This window comes from Denticeps clupeoides, chromosome 7, assembly GCF_900700375.1.
Source record: "Denticeps clupeoides chromosome 7, fDenClu1.1, whole genome shotgun sequence".
NCBI classification, from domain to species: domain Eukaryota; kingdom Metazoa; phylum Chordata; class Actinopteri; order Clupeiformes; family Denticipitidae; genus Denticeps; species Denticeps clupeoides.
Genome location: NC_041713.1, coordinates 24,961,213 through 24,984,910, shown reverse-complemented (window position 1 = coordinate 24,984,910; position 23,698 = coordinate 24,961,213). Strand labels below are relative to the sequence as shown.

General features: G+C 43.1%; 2 protein-coding genes across 5 annotated transcripts in view; one reads left to right on the top strand and one right to left on the bottom strand.

Annotated features, from left to right (window-relative positions):
- The window catches only part of snrkb (SNF related kinase b), a 20,487-nt gene extending 7,570 nt beyond the window's left edge, over positions 1–12,917 (top strand). For all 3 annotated transcript variants that reach the window (XM_028987528.1, XM_028987529.1, XM_028987530.1), the window contains 4 exons: positions 3,663–3,804; positions 6,088–6,285; positions 6,387–6,491; positions 10,206–12,917. In XM_028987528.1, the coding sequence (XP_028843361.1) occupies positions 3,663–3,804; positions 6,088–6,285; positions 6,387–6,491; positions 10,206–11,295 (1,535 nt within the window). In that variant the 3' untranslated portion in view covers positions 11,296–12,917. The remainder of the gene's footprint in view (positions 1–3,662; positions 3,805–6,087; positions 6,286–6,386; positions 6,492–10,205) is intronic.
- Positions 12,874–23,698, bottom strand: ano10b (anoctamin 10b). Of its 2 annotated transcripts, XM_028987531.1 has the most exons (13): positions 23,494–23,695; positions 22,753–22,943; positions 21,993–22,166; positions 21,211–21,351; positions 20,990–21,109; positions 20,277–20,921; positions 19,336–19,391; positions 16,606–16,680; positions 16,274–16,438; positions 13,921–14,112; positions 13,698–13,835; positions 13,508–13,624; positions 12,874–13,428 (listed from the first exon to the last, which is right to left on the bottom strand). In XM_028987531.1, exons 1-13 carry the CDS (start codon positions 23,523–23,525, stop codon positions 13,420–13,422), a joined length of 2,055 nt encoding a protein of 684 aa, XP_028843364.1. In that variant the 5' UTR covers positions 23,526–23,695; the 3' UTR covers positions 12,874–13,419. The 2 variants fall into 2 exon arrangements, with proteins under 2 accessions (XP_028843364.1, XP_028843365.1); XM_028987532.1 differs by lacking the exon at positions 21,993–22,166 and having other exon boundaries at positions 23,494–23,698.

The following is a 23,698-nucleotide window of genomic DNA, read 5'->3' as shown; positions in this document are numbered from 1 at the left end:
TTTATAATCATTGTAACAAGTACAACAAAATTGAATGCAGTCCCTGAGCTAGAGAGGTGTGTAAAAAAGCTAGCTTAAAAGAAGACATATACTAATAGAGATGCTCCTGCATCTCTTTCCTGATGGCAGCAGTTGGAACAGGTCATGATCGGGATGTGATGAGTCCTTTATGATGTTTTGTGCTCTTGTGAGGCAGTGAGAGCTGTGCAGTTGTTCCAGAGAAGGTAGAGACCAGCCAATGATTTCCTGGGCAGTCTTCACAATCCGTGCAGTGATTTCCTCTGTGGTAGAGGGTAGAAGGACACCAGCAATTTTTGACAGATGTTATTCTGTTCACCAGTTCTGTTGGTGAAGGGGTTTGGGTGGTAGTGGCCTGGTGGTAACACACTTGCCTATGAACCAGAAGACCCAGGTTCAAATCCCACTTACTACAATTGTGTCCCTGAGCAAGACACTTAACTCTTAAGTTGCTCCAGCGGGACTGTCCCTGCAACTACTGATTGTAAGTCGCTCTGGATAAGGGCTTCTGGTAAATGCTGTAAATGTAAATGAATTCATGATGTGAACAGCCAGGAAGCGGAAGTCCGATACCCACTCCACACCATCACGACTGATGTAAAGTGGTTTCTGTTTTCCTTTTCCTGAAATCCTCAACAATCTCATTGATCTTTGCTGTGTTCAGGAGCACCACATTGGTGTTGTCTGACACTTGTGTTGCTGTTTTGTGGGGTGCACAGTTGTGTGTACAGTGTGAGGAACAGGGGGCTCAGCACACAGCCCTGAGGAGAGCCATTATGTGGTCTGTCAGGAAGTCCTTAATCCAGAGACAGGTATATGGGAGACTATGGGAGTCCCAGATCTGACAGTTTAAACACCAATCTGTGGGGGAGGATGGTGTTAAAGGCAAAGCGAAAGTCTATAAAGAGGAGGCATGCATAGCTCCTCTGGTGCTCCAGGTGGGACAGGGTAGCATGGAGAGCAACAGCGACAGCAAAGGTGGGAGGGATGAAAGACATAATAATACCAGTCTCTCACAACACTTCATTAGCACTGGTGTGAGCGCTACTGGTTGTTAGTCGTTCAGGCAGGTTATGGATGTTTTTTTTTTGCAATGGGACTATGGTGGGAGTGGGACAGAGGCCTGGGACAGTGACAGGTTGAAGATCTCTGTGAAGACCCTGGCCAGCTGCTTTCCACATTTCCTCAGCAAACATCCAGGGACACCATTGGGACCTGCTGCCTTCATGTGGTTCACAGCCTGGAGCGAGCGTCTCATCTCATGTTCCTCCACCTTAAGGTTGGGGGTGAAGTTGCTGTGAGTTGCCTCTGGTGTCTCCACCTCAAAGCGGGCAAAGAAGTGGTTTAGCTCCTCTGCCATTGGGGCATCACCTTCAGCAGCAGTGATATATTCTACAGAGAGGTGTTCTTGGGTGGCAGTAGCCTAATGAGGTCAAATCCTACTTGTGTCCCTGAACAAGAATTGTCTTCAGGAAGACTGTCCCTGTAACTACTGATTGTAAGTCGTTCTGTATAAGGTTATCTGATAAATGCTGTAGAACTGTTTGATCACTGGTGGCTTCATACCTTCCCCCTCATTAATTGGGGACCTACACAATTCATAAATGTGTAAAATATGCTTTACAGATTTATTTGCTAGCTGTGACTAAACATAGGATTTACTTGTCAGGGCCACTGTCCCACTGCCTGACCCCCATGGGGCATGCGACAACAACAGGAGACAGCTACCTGAAAATTGAAAACGGGGTCAATTGTCAGAATATCCATGACCCTTGCCTGATTATTCAACTACGAGTTTCACCCAACCCCTTCTGTACTTTGACTTTCTGAAATACGATGAACTTTCTGAATGACCACAAGCCAAAAAGCGTCAATGTGGACACCCTTTCTCTGCATTACAGACCGGGCGAGCACGCCATACCGCCCATGATCACTCCACTGTTCCTGTTAGCCCTAGTGCACTGGACATTAATGCAGGAAGTGGTTGCTGACCACACATATTACCCTCCACCCCGAGACACACCCATGAAGGGCACATATGTCTCCAGGTCACTCTGCCTACACATGCAGAGATTAAATCTACAGTGGGCACACGCCACCCCCCTTCACCCATCTGGCACATTTCTGCACATTCTGGTGGCCAGGCCTCGACGCTGACATCATGGTGTACGCAGCGGCCTGTCCCACCACCGCTGCACATAAGTTGAACACTCAAAGAGCCCAAGGCCTTCTCCTCCCTCTGCCACAACCCCATCACCCCTGGTTGCACGTGTCCATGGACTGCCACGTTCCAGGGTCATGACCACTATAATGGACCGGTTGAAGCATCCACTGGCCATCAGTCCACCTGGTTTCCCTCGACCGACTCAGACGGACCAGTGCCCTCCATTAACAGCTGCCTCCGCCAGCTCAAAAGACTCTAGGCACAACTACATTGATTGCACTGTGGATCGCATGAAGAGACAGGTGGAGCCGCCCTCCATCTTCCAGGGGACAAGGTTTGGGTGTGACCCAGAGGTTACCCCATGCCCTCCAACCCCCCGAAAACTGGGGAACAGCATTCTCACTGACTTTTAGATCGCAGTTGCATAACTGTATTAACATAAGCTGTGTTATGTTAATGTTAATGTTTACTTCAAGTTAGTGAGTTATGTTTAGTCTGCAAGGCAATACTTGTCTGCCAATCATGTCCGTCATGAAGATACCAAAACTTTTATACTGACACTGATCCTTGTCCACATAAATTGATCATTCAAAATGATGCAGTGTGTGGGGTGCAGGCTAAAAGAAGGGTATCAAGTCAAGTGGAACTTTATTGTCATCTCAGCCATGTACATTGCATCATATAGAAGAGATGAAATTGTGTCCAGTAAGGTACAACATGGAACAGAATAGGGCAGGGGGCATCGTGCTGTAAGAACAGTGATAAAAGTGTACGTGCAGATTTAGAAGAAAAGTGAAAGACAAGATATCAAGCAAGAGCTCCTGATCTACACAGCAGAATATCCAGTGAAAAATATTTCTTTGGGACATGACTGGAAACTGCAGTAAACCATGCTTTATTTAAGTAAACTATTAAATCAGCTTTCATGTCAGCATAAGAATTACATATCAGGGTAAAATCTTTATTCTGTCTCTCACGCACATTGTATTCTTTTGCACAGCCACACAAACACAGAGAACAAGTTCACAGTTTGTTAGAAGTCAGTTGCAGACATGACAATTCATAGTCATGTGAGTGACAGTGAGAGAGAATAAGAGGGCTGAAGAGCAGGGACAGAGAAAGGACACATTTGTTTTCTTGGAACATTGCTGGACTAAACAAATCACTCTCTGTGGGACAACCCCCACCCCCCACAACTAAGGCACAGTGTTCTGGGTTACAGTTCAACCCAGTGTGTCCTCCACAAGGGGAAAGGGAGGAGACAGGAAAAGCACAGGCTAAGGAATGCCTCAGCAGTGTGTGTGTGTGTGTGTGTGTATGAGTGTGTGAAGATTTCTTTATTTATACAACCTTATATGGAAAATAGATGTATAAAGATAATTTCACCTAACTACAAACTCACAAATAGAACAATCAATCTGGACATGCATTGAAACATATCATATAGTCATGTGTTGTATTTGTGTGTGTTTGTATGCAGATATCTGGTCTCTGGGAGTGATCCTGTACATGCTGGTTTGTGGACACCCCCCTTTCCAGGAGGCAAATGACAGTGAGACCCTCATCATGATTATGGACTGTCGGTACTCTGTTCCATCCCACATTTCTCCCACCTGCAGAGAGTGAGTAAAACTACATAATACCAAACATGAATGTGACAAAAGGGGGACATGTACAGAGGTAGAACGTATTCAGTACAGAAATGGTCTAATATTGGTACTAGTGGAGCCACAGTGTCACTCTGTTGGACAGAAGAGGAGTTTTCCAGCATGCTGGCGCAAAAACCCGCTTGCCAGTCCAGAGTTGTAGCGAGTCTAGATGAACATGCAGAACATGCTGTTCTCTTTTACATATGGGGCGGGGTAAATACATGCAGTCATTCATGCAGTTATTCATCTTCCCAACAGTAACTCTGAAATAATTGAGGAAGGGGCTATCTACTGGGGTAAATCCCACAAATAATTCTGATTAAAAAGTGAAAGTGTAAATAATGTTGAACTGGGTGTTGGTCTCTCCCAACTCTGTAAATTAATGAATGATCTCCTACAAGTAAAAGTCTACAGATGGAGAACAATGTTGTACTGCAGCTCAGAGTCTCTTATTCTACATACATCATGTCACTGTTTTAATGAAAATAAAGAAATTCTGCAATAAACGCTTTAGTTAAATCAATATTTGATCATTTTTTGACATTCAGGGTTATTTTGTTTCACTGGTTTGTTTACAGTACTGTACATATACCCCAAAAAGTATTCTAATATATACATACAGAATGTGACAGACAGTTTTGACATTTTCTAAAGTAGAAAAAGTCAAAATAAGAAAATGAATTAGAAACCGCCTGGTGTGAAAAGCACTGGATGTTAGTTGACTGAGATTGTAATCGTATCGCAGTCGTCATGTAAAAGCAGCTTTTGTTTTGGTTTATTTATAAGTGCTTTAATGCCAGAGCTATTTCTGGAGAAAGAACATCCCAAAGCCTTTTGGCTACAACCATGCAGGATGCACAAAGGACAGGCACATGGCCAGCACTCAGCAGACAGATAACAGCTAATCTGTAATATTTTATAGAAATTATTTTTATTAATTGCTCTTAAGATCAGTGTTGTATTTGCTTTAGCATTAGCAAATGCTAACACAGCCATTTCAAGCTCATCTCCAGCAGGGATGCCCAGTAACGTAACTTGCTGTGGGCACTTTTCAACAGAACAGAACAGAACATGCCTTAGGGTGTGCTGACAATAATCATGATTATCGCTTCACCCCTGTTGTATAATGTGTTTATTGTGAGTTCTGGTTTTGAAGTGGAAATTCTTTTGAGCTACTGGTAAGGCCTTGTGTAAAGTTCAAGTTTTGTACATTCCTAAACATGTCCTTAAAACCTAGCTATATGTTTGTTTTGCTTCCTTTTATAAAGAATATAATTTTAATATGTTTAATCAACACAAGACTTCTTATTTTGTCTTGGTGGGCCTTTTAATGCTTATATCAGCTGCTACATATCTGAAAGAGAAAACAGGACAAGAATGCCTTGTGGGGGATTAGTTCCCTTAAGACTAGTGTTGTGATTAATTTAAGAATGATCATAATTTAGTTAATTGCCCAAATTAACATGTCACTCTGGTGCAAACATTCACACGTTGAGCTCCCTCTGGTGAGCAACTATGGATATGACCGCTGCCTGAGAGAGGGAGCCATCACATGCAGAAAGGCAGAAAGGTGTGTGTGCATGTGTGAGATATAAGTGTAAGGGATAGATTGAGACAGACAGAAAGAGAAGTCTGAAGAAAAGACAATTTATATATGAAACCAAAATTTAGGCATATAAACACATCACAAGAAAGAAATTAAGGGGTGTGGGTAAATGCTCAGTAAACAACAGTACATGTGTACCCAAACCATCAGATACTCATGTATATTAGTGAGCTCTGACAGGCATGTGGACTTGAGCTGACATATTAATTTCAGGTTTCCAGCAATATCAGGCAACTGCCGGATAATTTATCCATATGGTAGCTTATGTTTATACACCAGTATAACACAAAAACTAGTTAATGTTTTATTTGTAGTAAGTAGTAAGCATAATTAATTTGTGGAACCCTTTGTTAAACAGATCATTTAGGCAAGAACAATAAAGTAACACCTTCCCCACCCAATCATGAAAAAACATGTCTGAAATTAATTTTAAAAAAGCATTGTGCCTTTATTGACTAGTTTTTAGTTTGAACCTTTAATATTTGATATGACAGGTGCTTATATGTGATAGCCAGCCAGTAATTGAAACATGATTCTGTTTCCCAGAGAAACGTAGACTCATTATCTCATTATCTTATTTTACAATGGTAGACAATTGTAGTAGGAGGATTTGTAATAGTGGCTCAATGTTGAATCAATGTCTGTTCCAGTCTGATCTCAAGAATGTTACAGAGGATCCCTTCACGGCGTGCATCTCTGGCAGAAATTGAGGGTCACCCATGGCTGGAGGGTGTCAACCCCTCGCCAGCTCCCCTGGCCACCCACCACAGCCTGTCTGCTGACGACCACGAGCTCATCCTGCAAGCAATGACCAGCGGCAGTATTGCAGACCGAGAGGCCATCTTGGAGTGAGAATCTCTCAGAAATTCTCTCTTCTTATGGTTCAACTTGACGTTTTCTTCAGTCGCCAGTAAAACATGATTGTTTTGGTTGATGTTCTTTGTCCCAGGGCTTTGGAGGCAGACAGGTATAACCACATCACAGCCACATACTACCTGCTGCGAGAGCGCGTACTCCGAGAGAAACAGGAGCAGTGCATCCCCAACACTCTACTGTAAGTTCACACTCTCATCCCTAATTAAATGTCCCCTATCATGAAAATGTCCCTTTGCTCTCCTCCTAGTTAGAAGATACAGAAACAGAAATAACGCATCCTGGGGAAATCTCATTGTGGGACTGTTAATCTGAACCAAGGCTAAATAGAGACTTTTAATATAGTATTAAGGGACCACTACAATCTATCAAAAAGCAAAAAAAAATATATCAGGGGACTTTTAAAATAGTGGCCTGGTGCTAAAGTTTAAGTCCTGTTCATAAATGTAAGGTTACAGGTGATGATGGTTCTTCACTCTATTTCCAGATTTGAGTAATGTTTTAATGTGTTCTTAACACTAGTGGGTAAGACACTTGCCTATAAACCAGAAGACCACAAAGTCCCAGGTTCAAACCCCACTTACTACCATTGTGTCCCTGAGCAAAGGATGCTGCCCATTGTTCTCTATGCAAGGAGGAGGGGGAAGCAGGCCCTTTCCAGTGAGAATTTTTTTTTTTTTAATCTCCGCTTTTACTGGTATGCGCTGCACAAAGTCACATTATGCAAAATAGATAGTCATAAATAAATGTCATAAATAAAACCATTATTTTTACTGATTAATATAATTCATATATTTATATAATAATCTATAAGAATAATAATCAGTTCTAAAAATATTACATAAATAATCAAATTACATATTACTCACATATACAATCATGGCCTAAAGCTTTGAGAATTACACAAATACTTGTTTTCATAAAGTTTGCAGCTTTGGTGTTTTTAGATGTTTTGTCTGTTGTTTCTGTGGTGTATTGAAGTATAATTACAATCATTTTATAAGTTTCAAAGGCTTTTATTGACAATTACATAAAATTTATGCAAACAGTCAATATTTGCAGTCTTTCAAGACCTCGGCAATTTACCCTGGCATGCTGTTAATCAACTTCTGGTCCAAATCTTGACTGATGGCAACCCATTCCTTCATAATCAGTGCTTAGAGTTTGTCAGAATTTGTGGGGTTTTGTTTTTAATCCTCAAGATTGACCATAGGTTCTCAATTGGATTAAGGACCAAGAAGTTTCCTGGCCATGGACCCAAAATTTCAATGTTTTGTTGCCCGAGACACTTAGTTATCACCCACACATGAATGGTCTCAGGATGCGTAACTGTTGGCAGGAAACAGGACTGATGGTACCGCTCACCTGAAAAATGGTTGATTTAATCTTGATAATGGTTGATAATCTTAGTAGCAGCAGCAATATCCTTGCCTGTGAAGACCTTTTTAAGCAACGCAATGAGGACTGCACGTGTTTCCTTGAAAGTAACTATGGTTAACAGAGGAAGAACAATGATTTCAAGCATCACCCTCCTTTTAAGCTTCCAGTCTGCTATTCTAACTCAATCAGCACGACAGAATGATCTCCAGCCTTGTGCTAGTCAACATTTGTGTTATCAAGAGGATCACTGAAATGATCTCTTTCCATAGAATATGCAATGATAACGTTCCGGAGTATATGCAAACTGCCATAATAAAACAGAAACAGCAAACTTTGAGAAAAACAGTATTTGTGCCATTCTCAAAACTTCTGTGGGCATATGTAACAAAAATGTAGTGCTAGTCCTCGGCCCTTTTTCTTTTCAGCTGTTGCTCCTCCTTCCAGTACTCCACAGACTTTCACAGTGTGGCACCCCAGCGATGCAAGTTTGACCAGTGTCCATTTTGGTTGTCCACACATGCTGCAGGGGTTGCTAATGGGGTTTTGCCATTATTGTAGCGGGTCCTGTCTTGCTGCAGCAGCTTTGTCCACATTCCTCTTCCTGTCTGTTGTTGTCCTGGGAGTGCGCCGTAGTGCAGGAAGAGGAGACGGCTGGGCAGCAGAGGGTCTGTGGCCTTGTAGTGCTACTGAGGTGGTGATAGGTTTCTCAGGAGGATGGATGAGAAAGAGGCAGAGGAATTGTGGCCTCAATTGTTATAGAAGAACTGTACAGTAGATCCACATGGGTGGCGGCCAGTAAAGGCTACCTGTGATTGAGGAAGGAGCACTGAAGGTCCCGGTGACGTCCGCACAGTATGTCCCCACAGGCTCTTCCTGTGCTGCAGCTCATGTGGTTGGAGGAGGTCGACAGTCTGTGGTTTAAAGAGAAGCTTTGTGCCTTTCCATTCTTCTTCTGAAGAAGATGTATTAAGGTAAATTATAAAATGGGGGTGAACGTTAAAACATTTGTATTATTACTTAATTAGGCTGTGATTAACACTTTACTTTAGCCCTCAGTGTGAACTATTGTCCTGACCAGGTCTGGCTCTGGTCTGGAGGAGGCTGAAAAATACACAAATAGAGACACAGTAAACACAAGCATAATATAAAAGAATTAAGTCCAAATGTGTTTCAGACAAGCATCTCTGGAAATGCAGTCTTAGAGGCCATGAGCCTCTCTAATCTTGTTTTCATTTCCACATGATTCTTACTTGTGTTTACTGCAACAGACAATGGAAAAAGGCAGGTAAAATCATCAGAGTTCCCCCACACCCTGGACACCCTGCCACTGCTGGAAGCCTGCAGACTAGGGTCAGCCGACACAGGAACAGTTTATTTTCTCACCCTCCTAAACAGCTGAACCGTCACATACATTTCAGCTGCACTTTATGTACACTTGTGATATTATTTATGTAATACAACATTGTAATACAACGGTATACAACATTGTTGTTGTTTTATGCTGTTGTGCATGAGAGACACCATAGACAGGAATCTAATTCCGCTCACATACTTGGCCAATAAATGTGATTCTGATTCTGAAACAGCATACCTGATTTTTGAGGGCAGGCCTGTCTCTCCTATCCTGGCTGGAAGTAACAGATGAAGGCAGCCTGATAATACATGAAACTGTATTATTGAAGAATATAGTAGTAAACAGTGATGCAGACATGGATCTATGTGAGCGTCTATACAGTGCGGCACACAATGCCTTATTGGAAATGAAGTCTCCCTATCACAGTACACTTTCTACCTCGTGAAAACGAGAAATAAAAAGTATGAGCTCAAGCTGGTTAACTCAAATACAACAAGCACTCTGCACTATGAATAAAAAAAACAGCTCTTGTCGGCTGCCACGTTACTCTGGGCTCAGGCTGCAGTTACACATCTGCGCCGAACATCTCTCATGGATCTATGTGAGCGTCTATACAGTGCGGCACACAATGCCTTATTGGAAATGAAGTCTCCCTATCACAGTACACTTTCTACCTCGTGAAAACGAGAAATAAAAAGTATGAGCTCAAGCTGGTTAACTCAAATACAACAAGCACTCTGCACTATGAATAAAAAAAAACAGCTCTTGTCGGCTGCCACGTTACTCTGGGCTCAGGCTGCAGTTACACATCTGCGCCGAACATCTCTCATAGATATGCACTACCGAAATAGTTTCCATTAATGAGTTAAAAAATAAATTTTCTCACTCACCAAATCCACAGGAAAGTTGTGCTTCTCGCCGTCTTCAGTCTGTGACATTGTTGAATGGGATGGAACAAATCTGTCTGTGCATGAAAATCCCACTAGATCAGGAGTTTCTAAAATACACTGACCAGCACATCTGGCACCTACAACCATGCCACGTCCAAAGTCACTGAAATCCCCTTTCTTCCCCATTTTGCATACATGCATGTAAACTGTTAGAACAATGGTTGTTGTTTTAATGCCACTAATGAACATGTCTGACTCTGTGTGTTGTTAGGAACCCGCTGTCTGAGCCTCTTGAGTTGGTAGGTGGAGGTTCTGAGAGAGACACCCCGTTGGCCCTGTTGCCTGGATGCCCCTGCAGGGGAGTGTCGGAATCTGGAGACCTGTTGGCCCCCAGGACCCCCAACTTGATGCAGTCTGGTCGCCATGAAAACAGCACCTTCAATGGAGCTGGGCCTCCCCTCGGGCTCAACATTCGTCCTGCTCCCCCCGATGAACCTCCACCGCCTGCCAAGACCATTCACCCCCTGCAGCAGATTTGTGAGGAAGAGGAGGAAGAGGAACTGAGAGAAAGCGAAGATCCCACACCACTGCAGAAAGGTCTTACCAAGACCCACATGAACCTGGAAACCCAGAGAGGGCAGGTCTCATACGGAACACCGTTCACTGAGAACAGTGGAGAGATGAAGGATCTGCTGGGCACATGGATCCCCGAGACACAAGAAGATGTTAATATGAACTTATCAAGCAGAACACTGAGCAAGGCAAGATGCATAAAGATTCACAAAGTAGCTACCTGCCCTGTGGAAGAGATGAAAAGTGTCAGGCGAATGGCTTCAGACCAATCAGAAGAGAAGCACCAAGTGGAGGAAGAGTATGAAAAGATGGAGGAAAAAAATGTGTCACCTCTGGATAGCCCTGAATCCCAGCACTTTTTCAAGGAAGCTGAGACTATCTTGGAGAAAAACAACAACAACCCTCTGCCTAAGCTTCCCCTGAGTGAAAAGCTGCCTTCATCCTTTAAGTCACCCCACCATCTTCCCAGAAACCACTGTGTGGACCTGGGACCCACCAGGTTGGAGGTCGGGCAATTACCTGCCCCTGCAGAACGGGAGCAGATGATGGAGGAGCTATGCTTAGAAAAACCACCCAGCCTCACACTTAGTGGTGGTGCAGACCAGAAGGATGCTGGGCTCAATGCTCCCACAAAAGCAGATCTGTCGGCCAAGGTGAAGAATGCGAAGCTTCGTGAGCGACTGCTACAGTTTCCTCTATGTGAGAAGGCCCTTTCCTTCAACATCCAACCCACTTCCAAAGAGAAGCTCCTGCCCTTTGCCCAGTATAACTGCTGTCATGTTCTGTAGGGTTTCCAACCTGGATTTCTTCCATACATCACCCAGACTCTTGTTTCCCATCATGCCTTTCAACAAGCTGGCAATCACTGTTCTGGAAGGCCCCAAAATTCCTTTCTGCACCTTCTGTTGTAAAAAGCTCTTAGTGCTGCTGTGTACATACTGTAAAGTGTAGAACCTACTGATTGTTCTTCAGAGCTCCTTCACATACACACAGGTCTGTCATGCAGATGAAAACTATTTCATAAAGTTGCATGTAAGCTAAGATCCTCTTTAAAAAGAAATTCAGTTGCATATGATTCAAAGGAATTAGGACAACCTAAATCAAATGAATCATGTGCAATGGATTGTTTTTCAGTGTAGTTTTGCTTAAATTTCTGTGTGTTTCTGTGTGTGTGGTGTTGGACTGCAAGGCTCAGGCAGCCTTCTGATCCATATCTGATGACCCCGTGGGTGGCTTTTTCATGAAGGGAATGAAAAAGCTTTTTTATGATGGTGGCTGGCACTGGAGATCCAGAGTGAGAGAGTATTCTAGAACATAGATACATGCACCTATATATCTCACAGTATATTAATTACATTTCATTTTTGAAAGTAACACAGCGAGAGACTTTTTATTGCATTGATGTGCTGCTGAGTACAGAAGTACAGTCTTCCAAAATTTATATAGTCAATTACATATTAATGGAAAGTTGTACTACAAGTGGGACATTCTATGGACTCATATTTTATTTTCATTGTACAGAATATGGTCTGTGTGGTTAAGTCAGTCTTCATCATGCATATCATTCATTTCTGTGAGCAGGGATTCTGAACAGGAAATCAGAATTTAAGTGAATAACAGGATGGTGACCAAAGTATGGTCTCCTGTTAACACGTTTACACACCTTTACTTGTGTTTTACTGTTCTGTTTTTTTAAGGTTTTGATGTAATTACTGGTGAACGAAGACCATTCATTTTTGATGTGGCAGAATTTGGATTGTTTACATTTTTTTTAACCATTTTAATGGCCAACAGTCCTGGGCTGCTGTTCACTACAGGAAATGTTATAGATATCAGAGATGTGACTGAACTTGGGGGCATCCTGCCAACCAGCACGCACATGCCATTTAGATACATCCATAAAGCAGTTAATTCCTGTTGTACCAGGTTCCAGACTGAGCAAAATAGGTTCTGATTTGAGATCACTGTTGATACAGTTAAGTAGAGCATACTTTAAAAATGGGGAAATAAGTGCATTCGGAGCGTTTTATGTAAATATTATATCTGTGTTCGGATTAGCTGAAACTGTATTTAAATTCTACATCACTGTTAGTGATTGGTACCCACAAGAAAGTGCTTGTACATGCTAAGGTAAAGCTAGAGTTACCCTAGTTATAATAAACTTCTGTTCTGTGTTCCATACATCAGCTGAAGTCTGCAGTGTTAAATAGCATTCACTCACACGATCACTCTGGACAGGGCTTTTTCCTGTGTGTGTTTCTCTTCTGTTTGAATTAGCCACGCCCCCTATGGCTACAGCCTGCTGATGAGTCGTAGGTACAACTGTAGTCCCACTTACCCCATTAAACACAATTGACTTAATAAGATTAATTTATTTTTATATTTATTTATTAAAACTTGAAGCAAACAATGCTGTCTGGGTGGTCATTTTTGCAAATGCAGACATAGATGTTCATGTTTTTACTTTAATTGTACATAAATCCTGGTTCTGATCCACAGAGAGCAGCAGTGAGAGGCATGGAGAAAGCAGAGAGCCAGTTTATTGCTCACCTGCTGTAAGAGGGAATCAGCGTCATGCAGGTGACATTTCTGCCAGGCAGGGAGTGAATTTTCATCCACACAGCAGCAGTAATGTTTGATGGTCCTGCATATTGTCTTGAACATCTACATCATCTGTACTGACTGGCATTACTGGAGCTATGAAGCTCATAGCCCAAGTCTGCTCCAGTGAATAAAATAATGTGAACCTCAAAAATAAATAGCACACACTGAACCAAGTGTAATGCGCAATTGTTGATGTTCTTGAAATGAAGCATTAGTCTGCACTAGAAACAAAAAAACTGTTCCCCTTGAGGTCAGGTTTAGTTCTGCAGTGGCCTCCTTCTCATCCAGGTTCAGTTCTTGCAGAAGCCTTAGTTTTTCTGAGTAGAACACAAGAAGCATATGTATTATAATGGGTTTTATAAGGACTGGTCTTAAGAGACTTGTGTGTCTACCCACTTGTTGACTGAGGGCTTGCATGGAATTAAACTCGATCTGTTCTCGCTTGATCCGGACCCAGTCTGGCTCATCTGGGATCATGAAGGCCAGAATCATCTTTACCAAGATGAGGACATGCTGCAGTATCCAAAGACAAGTCCATGAAGTGTGTGTTGTTGTATATAAGTGAGCAGATGTAAGCGTCTCCCACCTCCACCAGGATGGCCAGTATCAGCAGGTGAATGCCACTTATCCCTGCCTCCAGCGAGAAGAGCTTCACCCGCGGGGACAGCAGCAGAAGCCAACAGTTGGAGATAACAGATACGAACCCCAGCACTTCAAATGCAGCCTTTATTGGAGAAATCCACCAAACTAGGATGTTTAAAAGATCTTGGGGAAGGAAAGGAGGGGTAAAAAAGGTGCGTCCTCCTTACCTGCCACACACCCATGTTGCTGACTGGAGGGGAGAAGGGTTTGCGGAAGAGCCGGCAGATCTTGTAGGCATCTCCCCGGATCTCAGTAATGTTGTTGATGAGCAGCAGCAGGGCAGTGAGTGGGTAAATGCAGGAGAACAGACTCAGGTACCCAAACTGAACCAGAAGCTCAATGTACTCCGAAAACAAACCCTGCACACACAAACAGCACCTCAACACACACCTCCTGCACCTAATACACCACCTCAGTACACACACAGATGACAACATGTACCACACAATATCCTCACACACACACTCACAATAGAGTATGTAATAACTTGATGAGTTAAAGTTTCCCTGAAATTATTTTTTTTTGGTGCACAACTACAGCCAGTCACAGACTGGTCTCCGGGCGGTCCAGGACCACCTCCCTGCACGACAAAGGGAGGAGAGCTGGGGAGACCAGCAGAGATGTGCAGGGGCAGGGCCTGCAAATGCTCAGAAGGCACCTCCCTGCGGTATGGTGACAGGGCTCCAGCCATGGACAGGTTCGGCTGATTAGGTGTACATGGGTACATGAAGCGGCCTGTTATAAGGACCTGTTGGGCAGCAGATCAACGCGGCTACATTAATGTTGTTACTTCCCTTACCTTTGTGTTTTTTGGTGAATGAACAGGCATTTGCCACACACCCGTGGGTTAGTTTTTGTTCCCCCCTTTGTTTCCCTTGTACTTGGCCCTCTTTTGTGTCCTTTTGGTAATAAATCATTGTTTCCAGTATGTCCCATCTCTGCACTTCCTTCCTCTGTCAGCCCATGGATGTAACAATAGTTCTCTACAAAGCCATACAAATGCCTGTTGCTTTGGAAAAAGCGTAATGGATGGTAAAGGTTACAGGGCTTATCATAAATTTTGCCAGTCTTTCAGGTAAGATAAGATAAGATAAACCTTTATTAGTGCCACAAGTGGGAAATTTGCAAAAAAAAACCTTTATTAGTCCCACAAGTAGGAAATTTGCATTGTCATGGCAAAAAGTGGATAGAACAAAGGAAAGAGCAGCGAAAAAGGTAAGATCATCGAATATTAAAAAACAGTAGAACAGAATAAAATAAAAACCTTTTTCTATCAATTTATTGAGCTCAGTTGTAAGTACGTGTCTGACAAACGAACCAAAACAAAATTTGCTTCTCAAATTTATGGTCCTTTTATGGTTTATGGTCCATTAATTCTATATTCCACCTCGGCTCTGTCACGTGACGTCACTCAAACCACCTTCACTACCATGACCCGCTACCAGTTGCCCGGCGGAACGTATGCAACTGGGTCAAACCGCCATCACGGCCACGGAAAGGGAACGGCGGTACGAGGGGAGGGCCTCTGTGTTTACTGTGCATCCCCTCACACCATCGTGCCACCTGCCCTGTATGCCTGGGAAATGTACCACCCAGCTGATCGGTGTAGCCAGATCAGCTGCCCGCTCCGGCCACACGATCCCTGCAATCACCTGCCCGCCGGGTTCTTCCTGCTATCCTGGAGTGGGGGGGTACAGACGATGAAGACCTACACCTTCATCGATTCTGGGGCAGCATGGACTTTTATGGACACTGACTTTGCTTGACAACATCACATCCCTCTTATGCGCCTCCCCAGTCCGATACACATCACGGCCATGGCATCGTGGCCTCTACCCACCTCTTGCGGTTTTGTTAACCGGCTTGCGATCAAACAGGCGAGGATTCACTCATTCCACCCGTGATGTTCCACGTCTAGGTCTTTTCATCTCTGCCTACACATGCTCTTCTTTTCTGTCTCCTCTGCCACTGTGCGCGCGTGATAGACCTTGAGAGGTGTGAAGCATTCGTATAGATGGAGCGATTCGCTCTATTCAACATCTACCATTCACCCACCATAATGTTTGGCACAGCCAAGAAGGCGTATCTGCATTTTTCCAGAAAAAAATAACCCACTGGTTCTTCAGAGGCTTGCATGAGGGATCTAAAAAATACATTTGTGCTTATTTTTACATCCAATCACAGAGAAACTGCATAGCTTTACACGTTTGAAGTACATTACGGTCGTTGAAGCTAAGTGGAGCAAAATACTCTGGGCGGACAAAGCATGAGAAAGGGGTGGTAGACTTTCCACTTATGACAACACAAGGGAACAGATTACATATCCGACTGTCTGAGCTGCTGCTCTCTGAATGGTGAAGCAGAATGACCAAAGCACTCTTTACACCTATCGCAATTTCTTGCCACTGAAGGACCATAGACAGGGGAACTAGTATTAATGTTAAATAATCTCAAGTGAAATATTCATGTCATGGGACCTTTAACCAAAAGGAAGGCCACATTTTTGGCAAGGAAACTCACAGGGAAGGCTGGAACACTGATCTGGGCTCGGAGGCTGTCGGCCTCTGGGTCGTCCTCCATAAGATCCCTGTCCTGGCTGTTGTAGAATCGATCCACGATGAAGGGGATCATCACCTCACTACACTGATTCACCAGCTGGTTCACGATCAGGAGAGAAGAGAGCCTCTACACACAGATTTATCAGAAGAAATCCACCTTCTCATCACAAAGAAAAATATTATGCAATAATATTATTAATATGCTATGCTGTTTTAAGTGTCTTCATTTGAAATATATGTATAATTGTAAATGACTATGAACTGGACTTTCTGTACATTGTAATGCAGCATCACCTTCCGCAGCAGAGGCAGGTCCTGCTTGAAAAAGGCGATGTGGAACAGAACAGCAAAACAGTTGAAGAAGGTAAACTAGTGGAGAGAGAGGAGAGAGTAGTATTGATTTCGTCCATAAAATTTTTGATGCAATATCTTTGTCAAAGAACCTTTAAGACGTTACGGAAACGAGACGCTGCTCGTCATGCTGGTCATATGACAAACTAATGAAATATATTATGTAATATTGTTGCTGAATAAAAACAACACTAAATGTGTTTTACATAATAAAAACTCTATCAAAATGTCAAATTGAAAATGAGACAATCTTGTTTTAACATGTTATTGTTATTTTGCAGTATTTCTGTTTCCTGTGTCTCCCAAAAGGTCACACAGATAATGTCACTTCTGCAATTCCTTTTCACACATTATTTAGTTAGTTAGTTTGTTATGCATTTATTGTCATTGCACTGAAACAGGAGGCCACATTTACAACAAAATTGTAGGGGCTACTGGTGCAAACAGACAAAGATAGACTGTGGCTGTGCAGACAGTAGAAAATACAGACAATATGCAATGCAGACAATATACACAGTATACACAAAAAAACTGTATATCTGGTAGACTCTAGACATAAACTTGTGGACAACAATGACACAGTGTTCACAGGTCAGTGTTGAAGCATTTTTGTATATAGAAATATGTATAGTCATGGCCATAAGTTTTGAGAATGACATAAATACTGGTTTTCCCAAAGTTTGCTGCTTCACTGTTTTTGGATCTTTTAGTCAGTTGTTTCTGTGGTGAATTGAAGTATAATTACAAGCATTTTATAAGTCTCAAAGGCTTTTATTGACAATTACATCAAGTTTATACAAAGAGTCAATATTTGCAATTTTTTTTCAAGACCTCTGTTTCAATGTTTTGTTCCCTGAGCCACTTAGTTATCACTAAGTTATCACTATGCTCCATCATGCTGGAAAAGCGCTCACCTTTTCTTCTATGGACAATAATTTTTCCAGATGCCCCAAACAAAAGGATAGGGGCTTCATCAGAGAAAATGCTGGTCCTCAGCAGTCAAATCCCTGTACTTTTTGCAGAATATCAGTCTGTCCTTGATGTTTTTCTTGGAGAGGCTGCCAAGCAATCCTCCAAAAGTCTTTGCCTCACTGTGCGTGCAGACCCACTCACACCTGCCTGCTGCCATTCATGAGCAAGCTCTGCATTGGTGGCACCCCAATCCCGCAGCTGAATCATTTTATGCAATGCAGGTAACATGGTTAAAAGATGAAGGATAATGATTTCAAGCATCACCCTCCTTTTAAAGCATTAAGTCTGCTATTCTAACTCAATCAGCATGACAGAATGATTTCCAGCCTTGTCAACACTCTCACTTGCGAGAGGGTCACTGAAATGAAGCAGGTCCTTTTGTGAAAGGCTAAAATGCAGTGGAAATGTTTTTTGGGGGGATTAAGTTTATTTTCATGCAAAGAAGAACTTCGCAATTCATCTAGGTGGTAGTTGCCTAGGGGTAACACACTCGCCTATGAACCATTTTGTAAATGTAAATCATAACATTGTGGAGTGCATGCAAATAAAAATAATAAAAATGGAAGCAGCAAACTTTGTGAAGCCGTGGGATTGTGGTCCATCCATGCACCATGCTTCCGTGACAGAAGGACCCAACCATCCCATGGACACAGCCAGCTTGAACCCGCCCGCACCTGTTGGTCATAGTACTGATAGACCTGTTGAACAGGCCATGAGCATGATGGATCTGGTCTCTGATGATTCCCTTGGCTCTGTTGAGGCAGTGGGATGTGTAAATGCCTTTCAGTGAGAAGAGGGTTGTATTGTGCAGATTTTTTGTACAGTCTTTACTACACTAGACTGACTCTGTGCAGTGAGGGAACCATACTGGGATGCAGTAAGTCAGTATGCTCTTGATGATGGAGCGGTAGAAGGTCACCAGCAGCTTCTCACTGATGTTATTTCTCCTGAGCACTCTCAGGAAGTGCAGACACCTTCTGTGCTTTAATGATCATTGTGATGTTGGCATTCCATTAGAGGGCAGCAGAGAATGTGGTGCCCAGGAAGGCGAGGGGTGTGAACTCTCTCCACACCAACACCCTAGATGCAGAGTGAGGATGGTGAGGATGTGAGGATGAGGATATTAGCTGTGGGGTTTGGGTCTCGAAGTGTGCAAAGAAGGTGTTCAGCTTCCATGCCACATGCCACATCTGGAGAGTGTTATTGTCCAGGAGGTGATTTTCTATTTTTTTCTATATTTGGATTGCCTTTTTAGTTAGTCTTATTATATCTGCTCTGACAGCACTGTACAGTTCCTTATTTCCAAAGTTGAATGCATAGTACCACATCTTGAGCTTTAGTGGAACTGACTGGTCATCCAAGGTATCTGTTTGGGAAACACTTGGATGGGTTTGTTCACTGTGACATTTTCCACACAGAATGTTCCAGCTTCAGTATGTGCATTCACTCACACTCTATTCAGTGTGAGTGAAGCAGTCTAAGAGATGAATTTCATTTAAAATGACTATAGATTAGATCAGCAAAGGACAGAGGAGAGGACTCATTTTGTTGTGTGCACCATGTGCTGTGCTGCACAATGACAATCCTTTCAATTTCACACACACATTCACACACACACACACGCACACACACACACACACACACACAAAGCTCATGGGGGCGGCAGAGAGGGCCAAAGGATCAGAGAAGCTGGCAACTCACCACCAAAACTTTAGTGGTGTGATGGTTCTGAAAAGATGATTCCTCTCTGTGATTCTCTGAGCAGAGAAAGAGAGAGAGAGAAAGAATAACACAAATGTTCCGCTTATATTCATACAAATATGAAGAACCTTTTTTTGTTTAGAGTACTTTGCAAAAGTTTCATTCAGAAACGCAGCAAAAGTAATTAAAGGCATCTCATCTTTTCAACAGTAACTGTCTAAAAGTGTAAAACCCAAAAATAATCCTGGTTAAAAAGTGAAAGTGTTAATGATGTTGATATGTACAGATGTACTAGAAGAACTGGGGGTTAGTCTTTCCCACCTCTGTGAACTAATGAATGATCTCCTACAAGCAAAAGTCTATAGATGGACACAAAAGAGAACGATAGGAGAACATAGTCTCTTTCTTGATACACATCATATCACTGTTTTAAACAAAATGAGAAAATAAACACTTGTATAAACCCTCCTCTCACTCTGTAATTAACATTTTAAGTAAATTCAGATTTTTGCTACATTAGCAAAATTGCTTGCAGCTTACATGAACAGTGGTTTCACTTGTTTGTACTGGAGCCTAAGACTTTGGCACAGAACTGTTTACACATTTTTTAAGAAATGATTGTTATTATAAAAATATATATAAATATATATATACATATAATATACACATATATATATAATTATTTGACTAAAATCAATCATAATGTCATTGTCCGCTATTCAGTTCCATTTTGAATGTGGACTAGATAGGGTGGTATCGGGTGTTAGTAGCACACTCGCCTATGAACCAGAAGACCCAGGTTCAAATCCCACTCACTACCATTGTGTCCCTGAGCAAGACACTTAACCCTGAGTTGCTCCAGGGGGGACTGTCCCTGTAACTACTGATTGTCGCTCTGGATAAGGGCGTCTGATAAATGCTGTAAATGACTAGATGCTCACCCCACTCAGTGAGCGACAGCGCCACCCGCTGGTAGAGGGTGCTCAGCATGTTGGTATAGAGGATGTGCAGCATGGAGGGCAGGTAAAGCAATACTGTAGTGAGCAGCGTTCCACTGGACTGGTGGAGATTCTTCACCATGGCCTCGCCATGATAGAACCCGACCATGCCGAGCACCACCAGGCCCAGGAACAGCCCCACCACAGGCACTGAGCCCAGACCCATTCTCAACTGGCGCTTCCATTCGGGGAAGAGGGGTTCCAGGCGCCCGGTTATGGGATTGACACCCAATTCACCACGAAACCCAGGGCGTGGCTCAGCAAAGCGCTCTGTGAGGTTGAAGGTTCCCCAGTGGTAGGAGAGGCTAGAGCTTCGGCGCTTCCACAGTTCCATGAAAATGGTGGACCACAGCATGCTGAAGACGGCCTGGACCATATGAGCACTCACAGAGGGGCTATCCTCTTCATCTGGAACGCCCCCAGCCACCACCATCTTCTGTATCTCCTGATCACCTGATGCTGCACCCGGAGGGAGGAGCATAAGAAGCAACACACCCAGAACTGCTGGAGGAACCAGCGCCCAGGTGTAGAAGTCCAGGAAACTGAAGTAGAAGGCCACTGGACCCCCAAAGTAGTCCTGGATTGAGTCTGAAGTAAAAAAGAAGCAATAGTGTTTATCTCACTGCTTTAAAAAATGTGTGTGTGTATGTGTGTACCTAGTGGCTGGCCCCATAGACTTTTCTTGGAGTACCACTCTTTTCCCAGCGCTGTAAGTCTTTTCTGGTCATGGAGTGGAAAGACTTGTCGTATGACCCCAGCCCTTTCCAGCTTTTGTACTGCAGACAGAGTGTAAGAGAGGGTCACTGACAGAAGAAGCCTTACTTCAACCTGACCACGAACCCAACTAGAAGAGACCAAGCAGGACACATGGACTTACAGATGCCCTGCCTGGAGCGAAGCACGCCCTTTGCCTGGGTCAGGCCTGGTATTCTCTGGTCCTTCTTGGCCCTCATGGTCTCCAGCTGGTGCTTGACTATAAACTGCTTCTCTGCTAGTGTCAGGAACTCCTGCATGTTCTCTGCACATAGGTGGCAGCTGTCAATCAGCTTCCAACCCTAATCATTCTGTACTTTATCTCCCCAAACATATACAAAATGATCAGTGTTGCCGGTATGATGTAACATTTTTCATTGTTGATGAGTGGGTCAGATCACCTTAACAACTATTGCAACCTTCTACTATTCAAACACACACACAGGTTCTGAAATATAAAATCACCCTTTCAGCAAGGACCACTACTGTCTAAACTGCAAACATAAGATTTCTGCAAACATAACATGAGACTAAAATCCTCTCATTTATATTTGCAGTAGCTCTAGTGCACACAGTTCAATTCATTCTGTGTTATTATCAACATCAGATCTTTTACAGCCCATGTGCTTATATATTTTAGTTGATTCCTCAGTGGTGGAGTCTGACCAGATGGTAGCCAACGGTAGTGACTATGCTGCATTTAATTCATTTTCCAGAGGGATTTCAATACCACACAACAGAACTTTACCTACAGACATCATTCAGATAAGATCTTGCCTATTGCTTTAAGAAGTGACTATATACCATGAACAACACTGGGTCTTTTTTGTTGTATCACAGCACATTTGAATTGCATATTGTCTCTATTCTCTCCTCTCTCCTGAGCTTGGGCGATTGGAGTCTCACCAGAACTGGGGAAGTTTTCAGTGTCCTGGTTAGAAAAGGCAGACATGTTCCCATCTTTGTCGAGCTTGCAGAGGCCCAGCTCCTCTGTTGCCCTGAGGAGGGTGCAGCGAGGCGCTGACACCACAATCACATCCCCATCTACATCTTCTCCAGGGTGAGCCAGCAGACCTGCTCCTACAGCAGGTATTAAAAATCAGAAAAGGCATTTCTTTTATTTTGCCTTGCTGTTTTAAGGCATATCAGGCAATTTCAACCATTTCCAGTTTCTCTTAAATCATATGAATATACAGAGACCCAACCTTAATTCTGACCCTATATGTGACTAAACAAACTCTGGTCAAAACACAATTAAGAACCAAAATATCACTCTGATGTTCACTTCAGTGTATTACTGTCAGATACAGCCTACAGCACAAACCACACATATTCAAGAGGATGGTATCTAATGGCTCCCATAACCAGAAATAACATCTAGACACCAAGAGCTTTCCTCAGATGTCAACTTTCCTCGGTCAATCATCAGAAATTTTCTCTCCACTTCTGTCTGCTCATACTATTTCAGTTAAGCTAGATGCTGAATACCAGGAGGTGATGCCAAATGCTGTGTGCATGCCTTCTCTGTGCTAAAATGTAGTGGTTTGCATGTTGGTGAAGCATTACTGGTGTACTTCATATAGATTTGCATCTGTGCCTATAAGTCGTAAGCAATATCTAACAGTAATTGGAACTTCTTCTTGATTCTGCTTCTGTCCCTCCTCACCTCCGAGGCTCTCAGGGGCAGCCATCACTTTCATGATCCACTGCTTGGTGGCTGGGTCCACCTGCTCTGCCAACTGGATGAGCACAAGTGGTTCCACATATCCAGATACACAGCAGGAGCATCTAGATGGGGTCCATGAGACGGGCCCTGCCTCTTTCACTGTAAAAGCACCTGCACCTGCCACAGGCTCCCTGTGGGGTTCACAAAATGTTTATTTTGTTGTGTGAGTGTGTATTAATTTGCATGTGGACATGGTCGTTTGTTTAGGGTGTGGAATAACCAATGCAGCACAACGCAAATGGGCTAACACACACATAACACAAAAGAATTTATTTTGGATGGTGGACAGTAGCCACTTCAATACCCTGAAGCAGAGTAAATGACATAAGAGAATTTTACATGGCATGTAAGTGAATCGACAGCAGCATCCTAAACTGTCACTGTAGTGAGTGGAGTCTCTGCTTTTCTAGAACTATCTAATATGTTCTTTGTACTAACAGGTCATTTCGCCTTTTAAAAAACACTTTTAAGTTGAAACGATTAGATGGTTTAGCTGAAAAGCAATGAAAAGTAGCTGAAGCAAGAGTTTACAACCGTAGTGGGAGGAGCACTTCCTGTATAGAATGAAGTAAACACACAACAGAACTGAAAGTAAAACAGGAGGAAATAAGTGAAGAGGGAAAGTGTAGCAGGGAAAGTGAGTGAAGAACAGTAAGCACTATGAAGAAAACCTGACCATACCTGCAGGATGAAGTTTGGGGATCCTTGTCCATTTACGGATGGCAGCAGAACACCCTTCCCCCGTCTTATGTGAGTAACCCCACCCACCCAAACACAGACGTTGTTAAAGACGAACTACCCCTTGTTTCACGCTCGCAAACAGGAGCTGTGTGAAGCCATTGCTCTCTGCAGACTACTTGATAATGGAATGCAGTCCAGCAGCCCT

What these genes read in the sequence shown, in the direction of transcription:
- ano10b (XM_028987531.1), bottom strand. Translation starts at nt 23,525, where the DNA reads ATGGACAAGGATCCCCAAACTTCATCCTGCAG. An exon ending in GCTGTCGCTCACTGAGTGGG is followed by an intron (nt 19,392 to 20,276) that starts GTGAGCATCTAG and finishes TTCTCTGCTCAG; the next exon opens with AGAATCACAGAGAGGAATCA. An exon ending in TACTGGCCATCCTGGTGGAG is followed by an intron (nt 13,625 to 13,697) that starts GTGGGAGACGCT and finishes TGGATACTGCAG; the next exon opens with CATGTCCTCATCTTGGTAAA.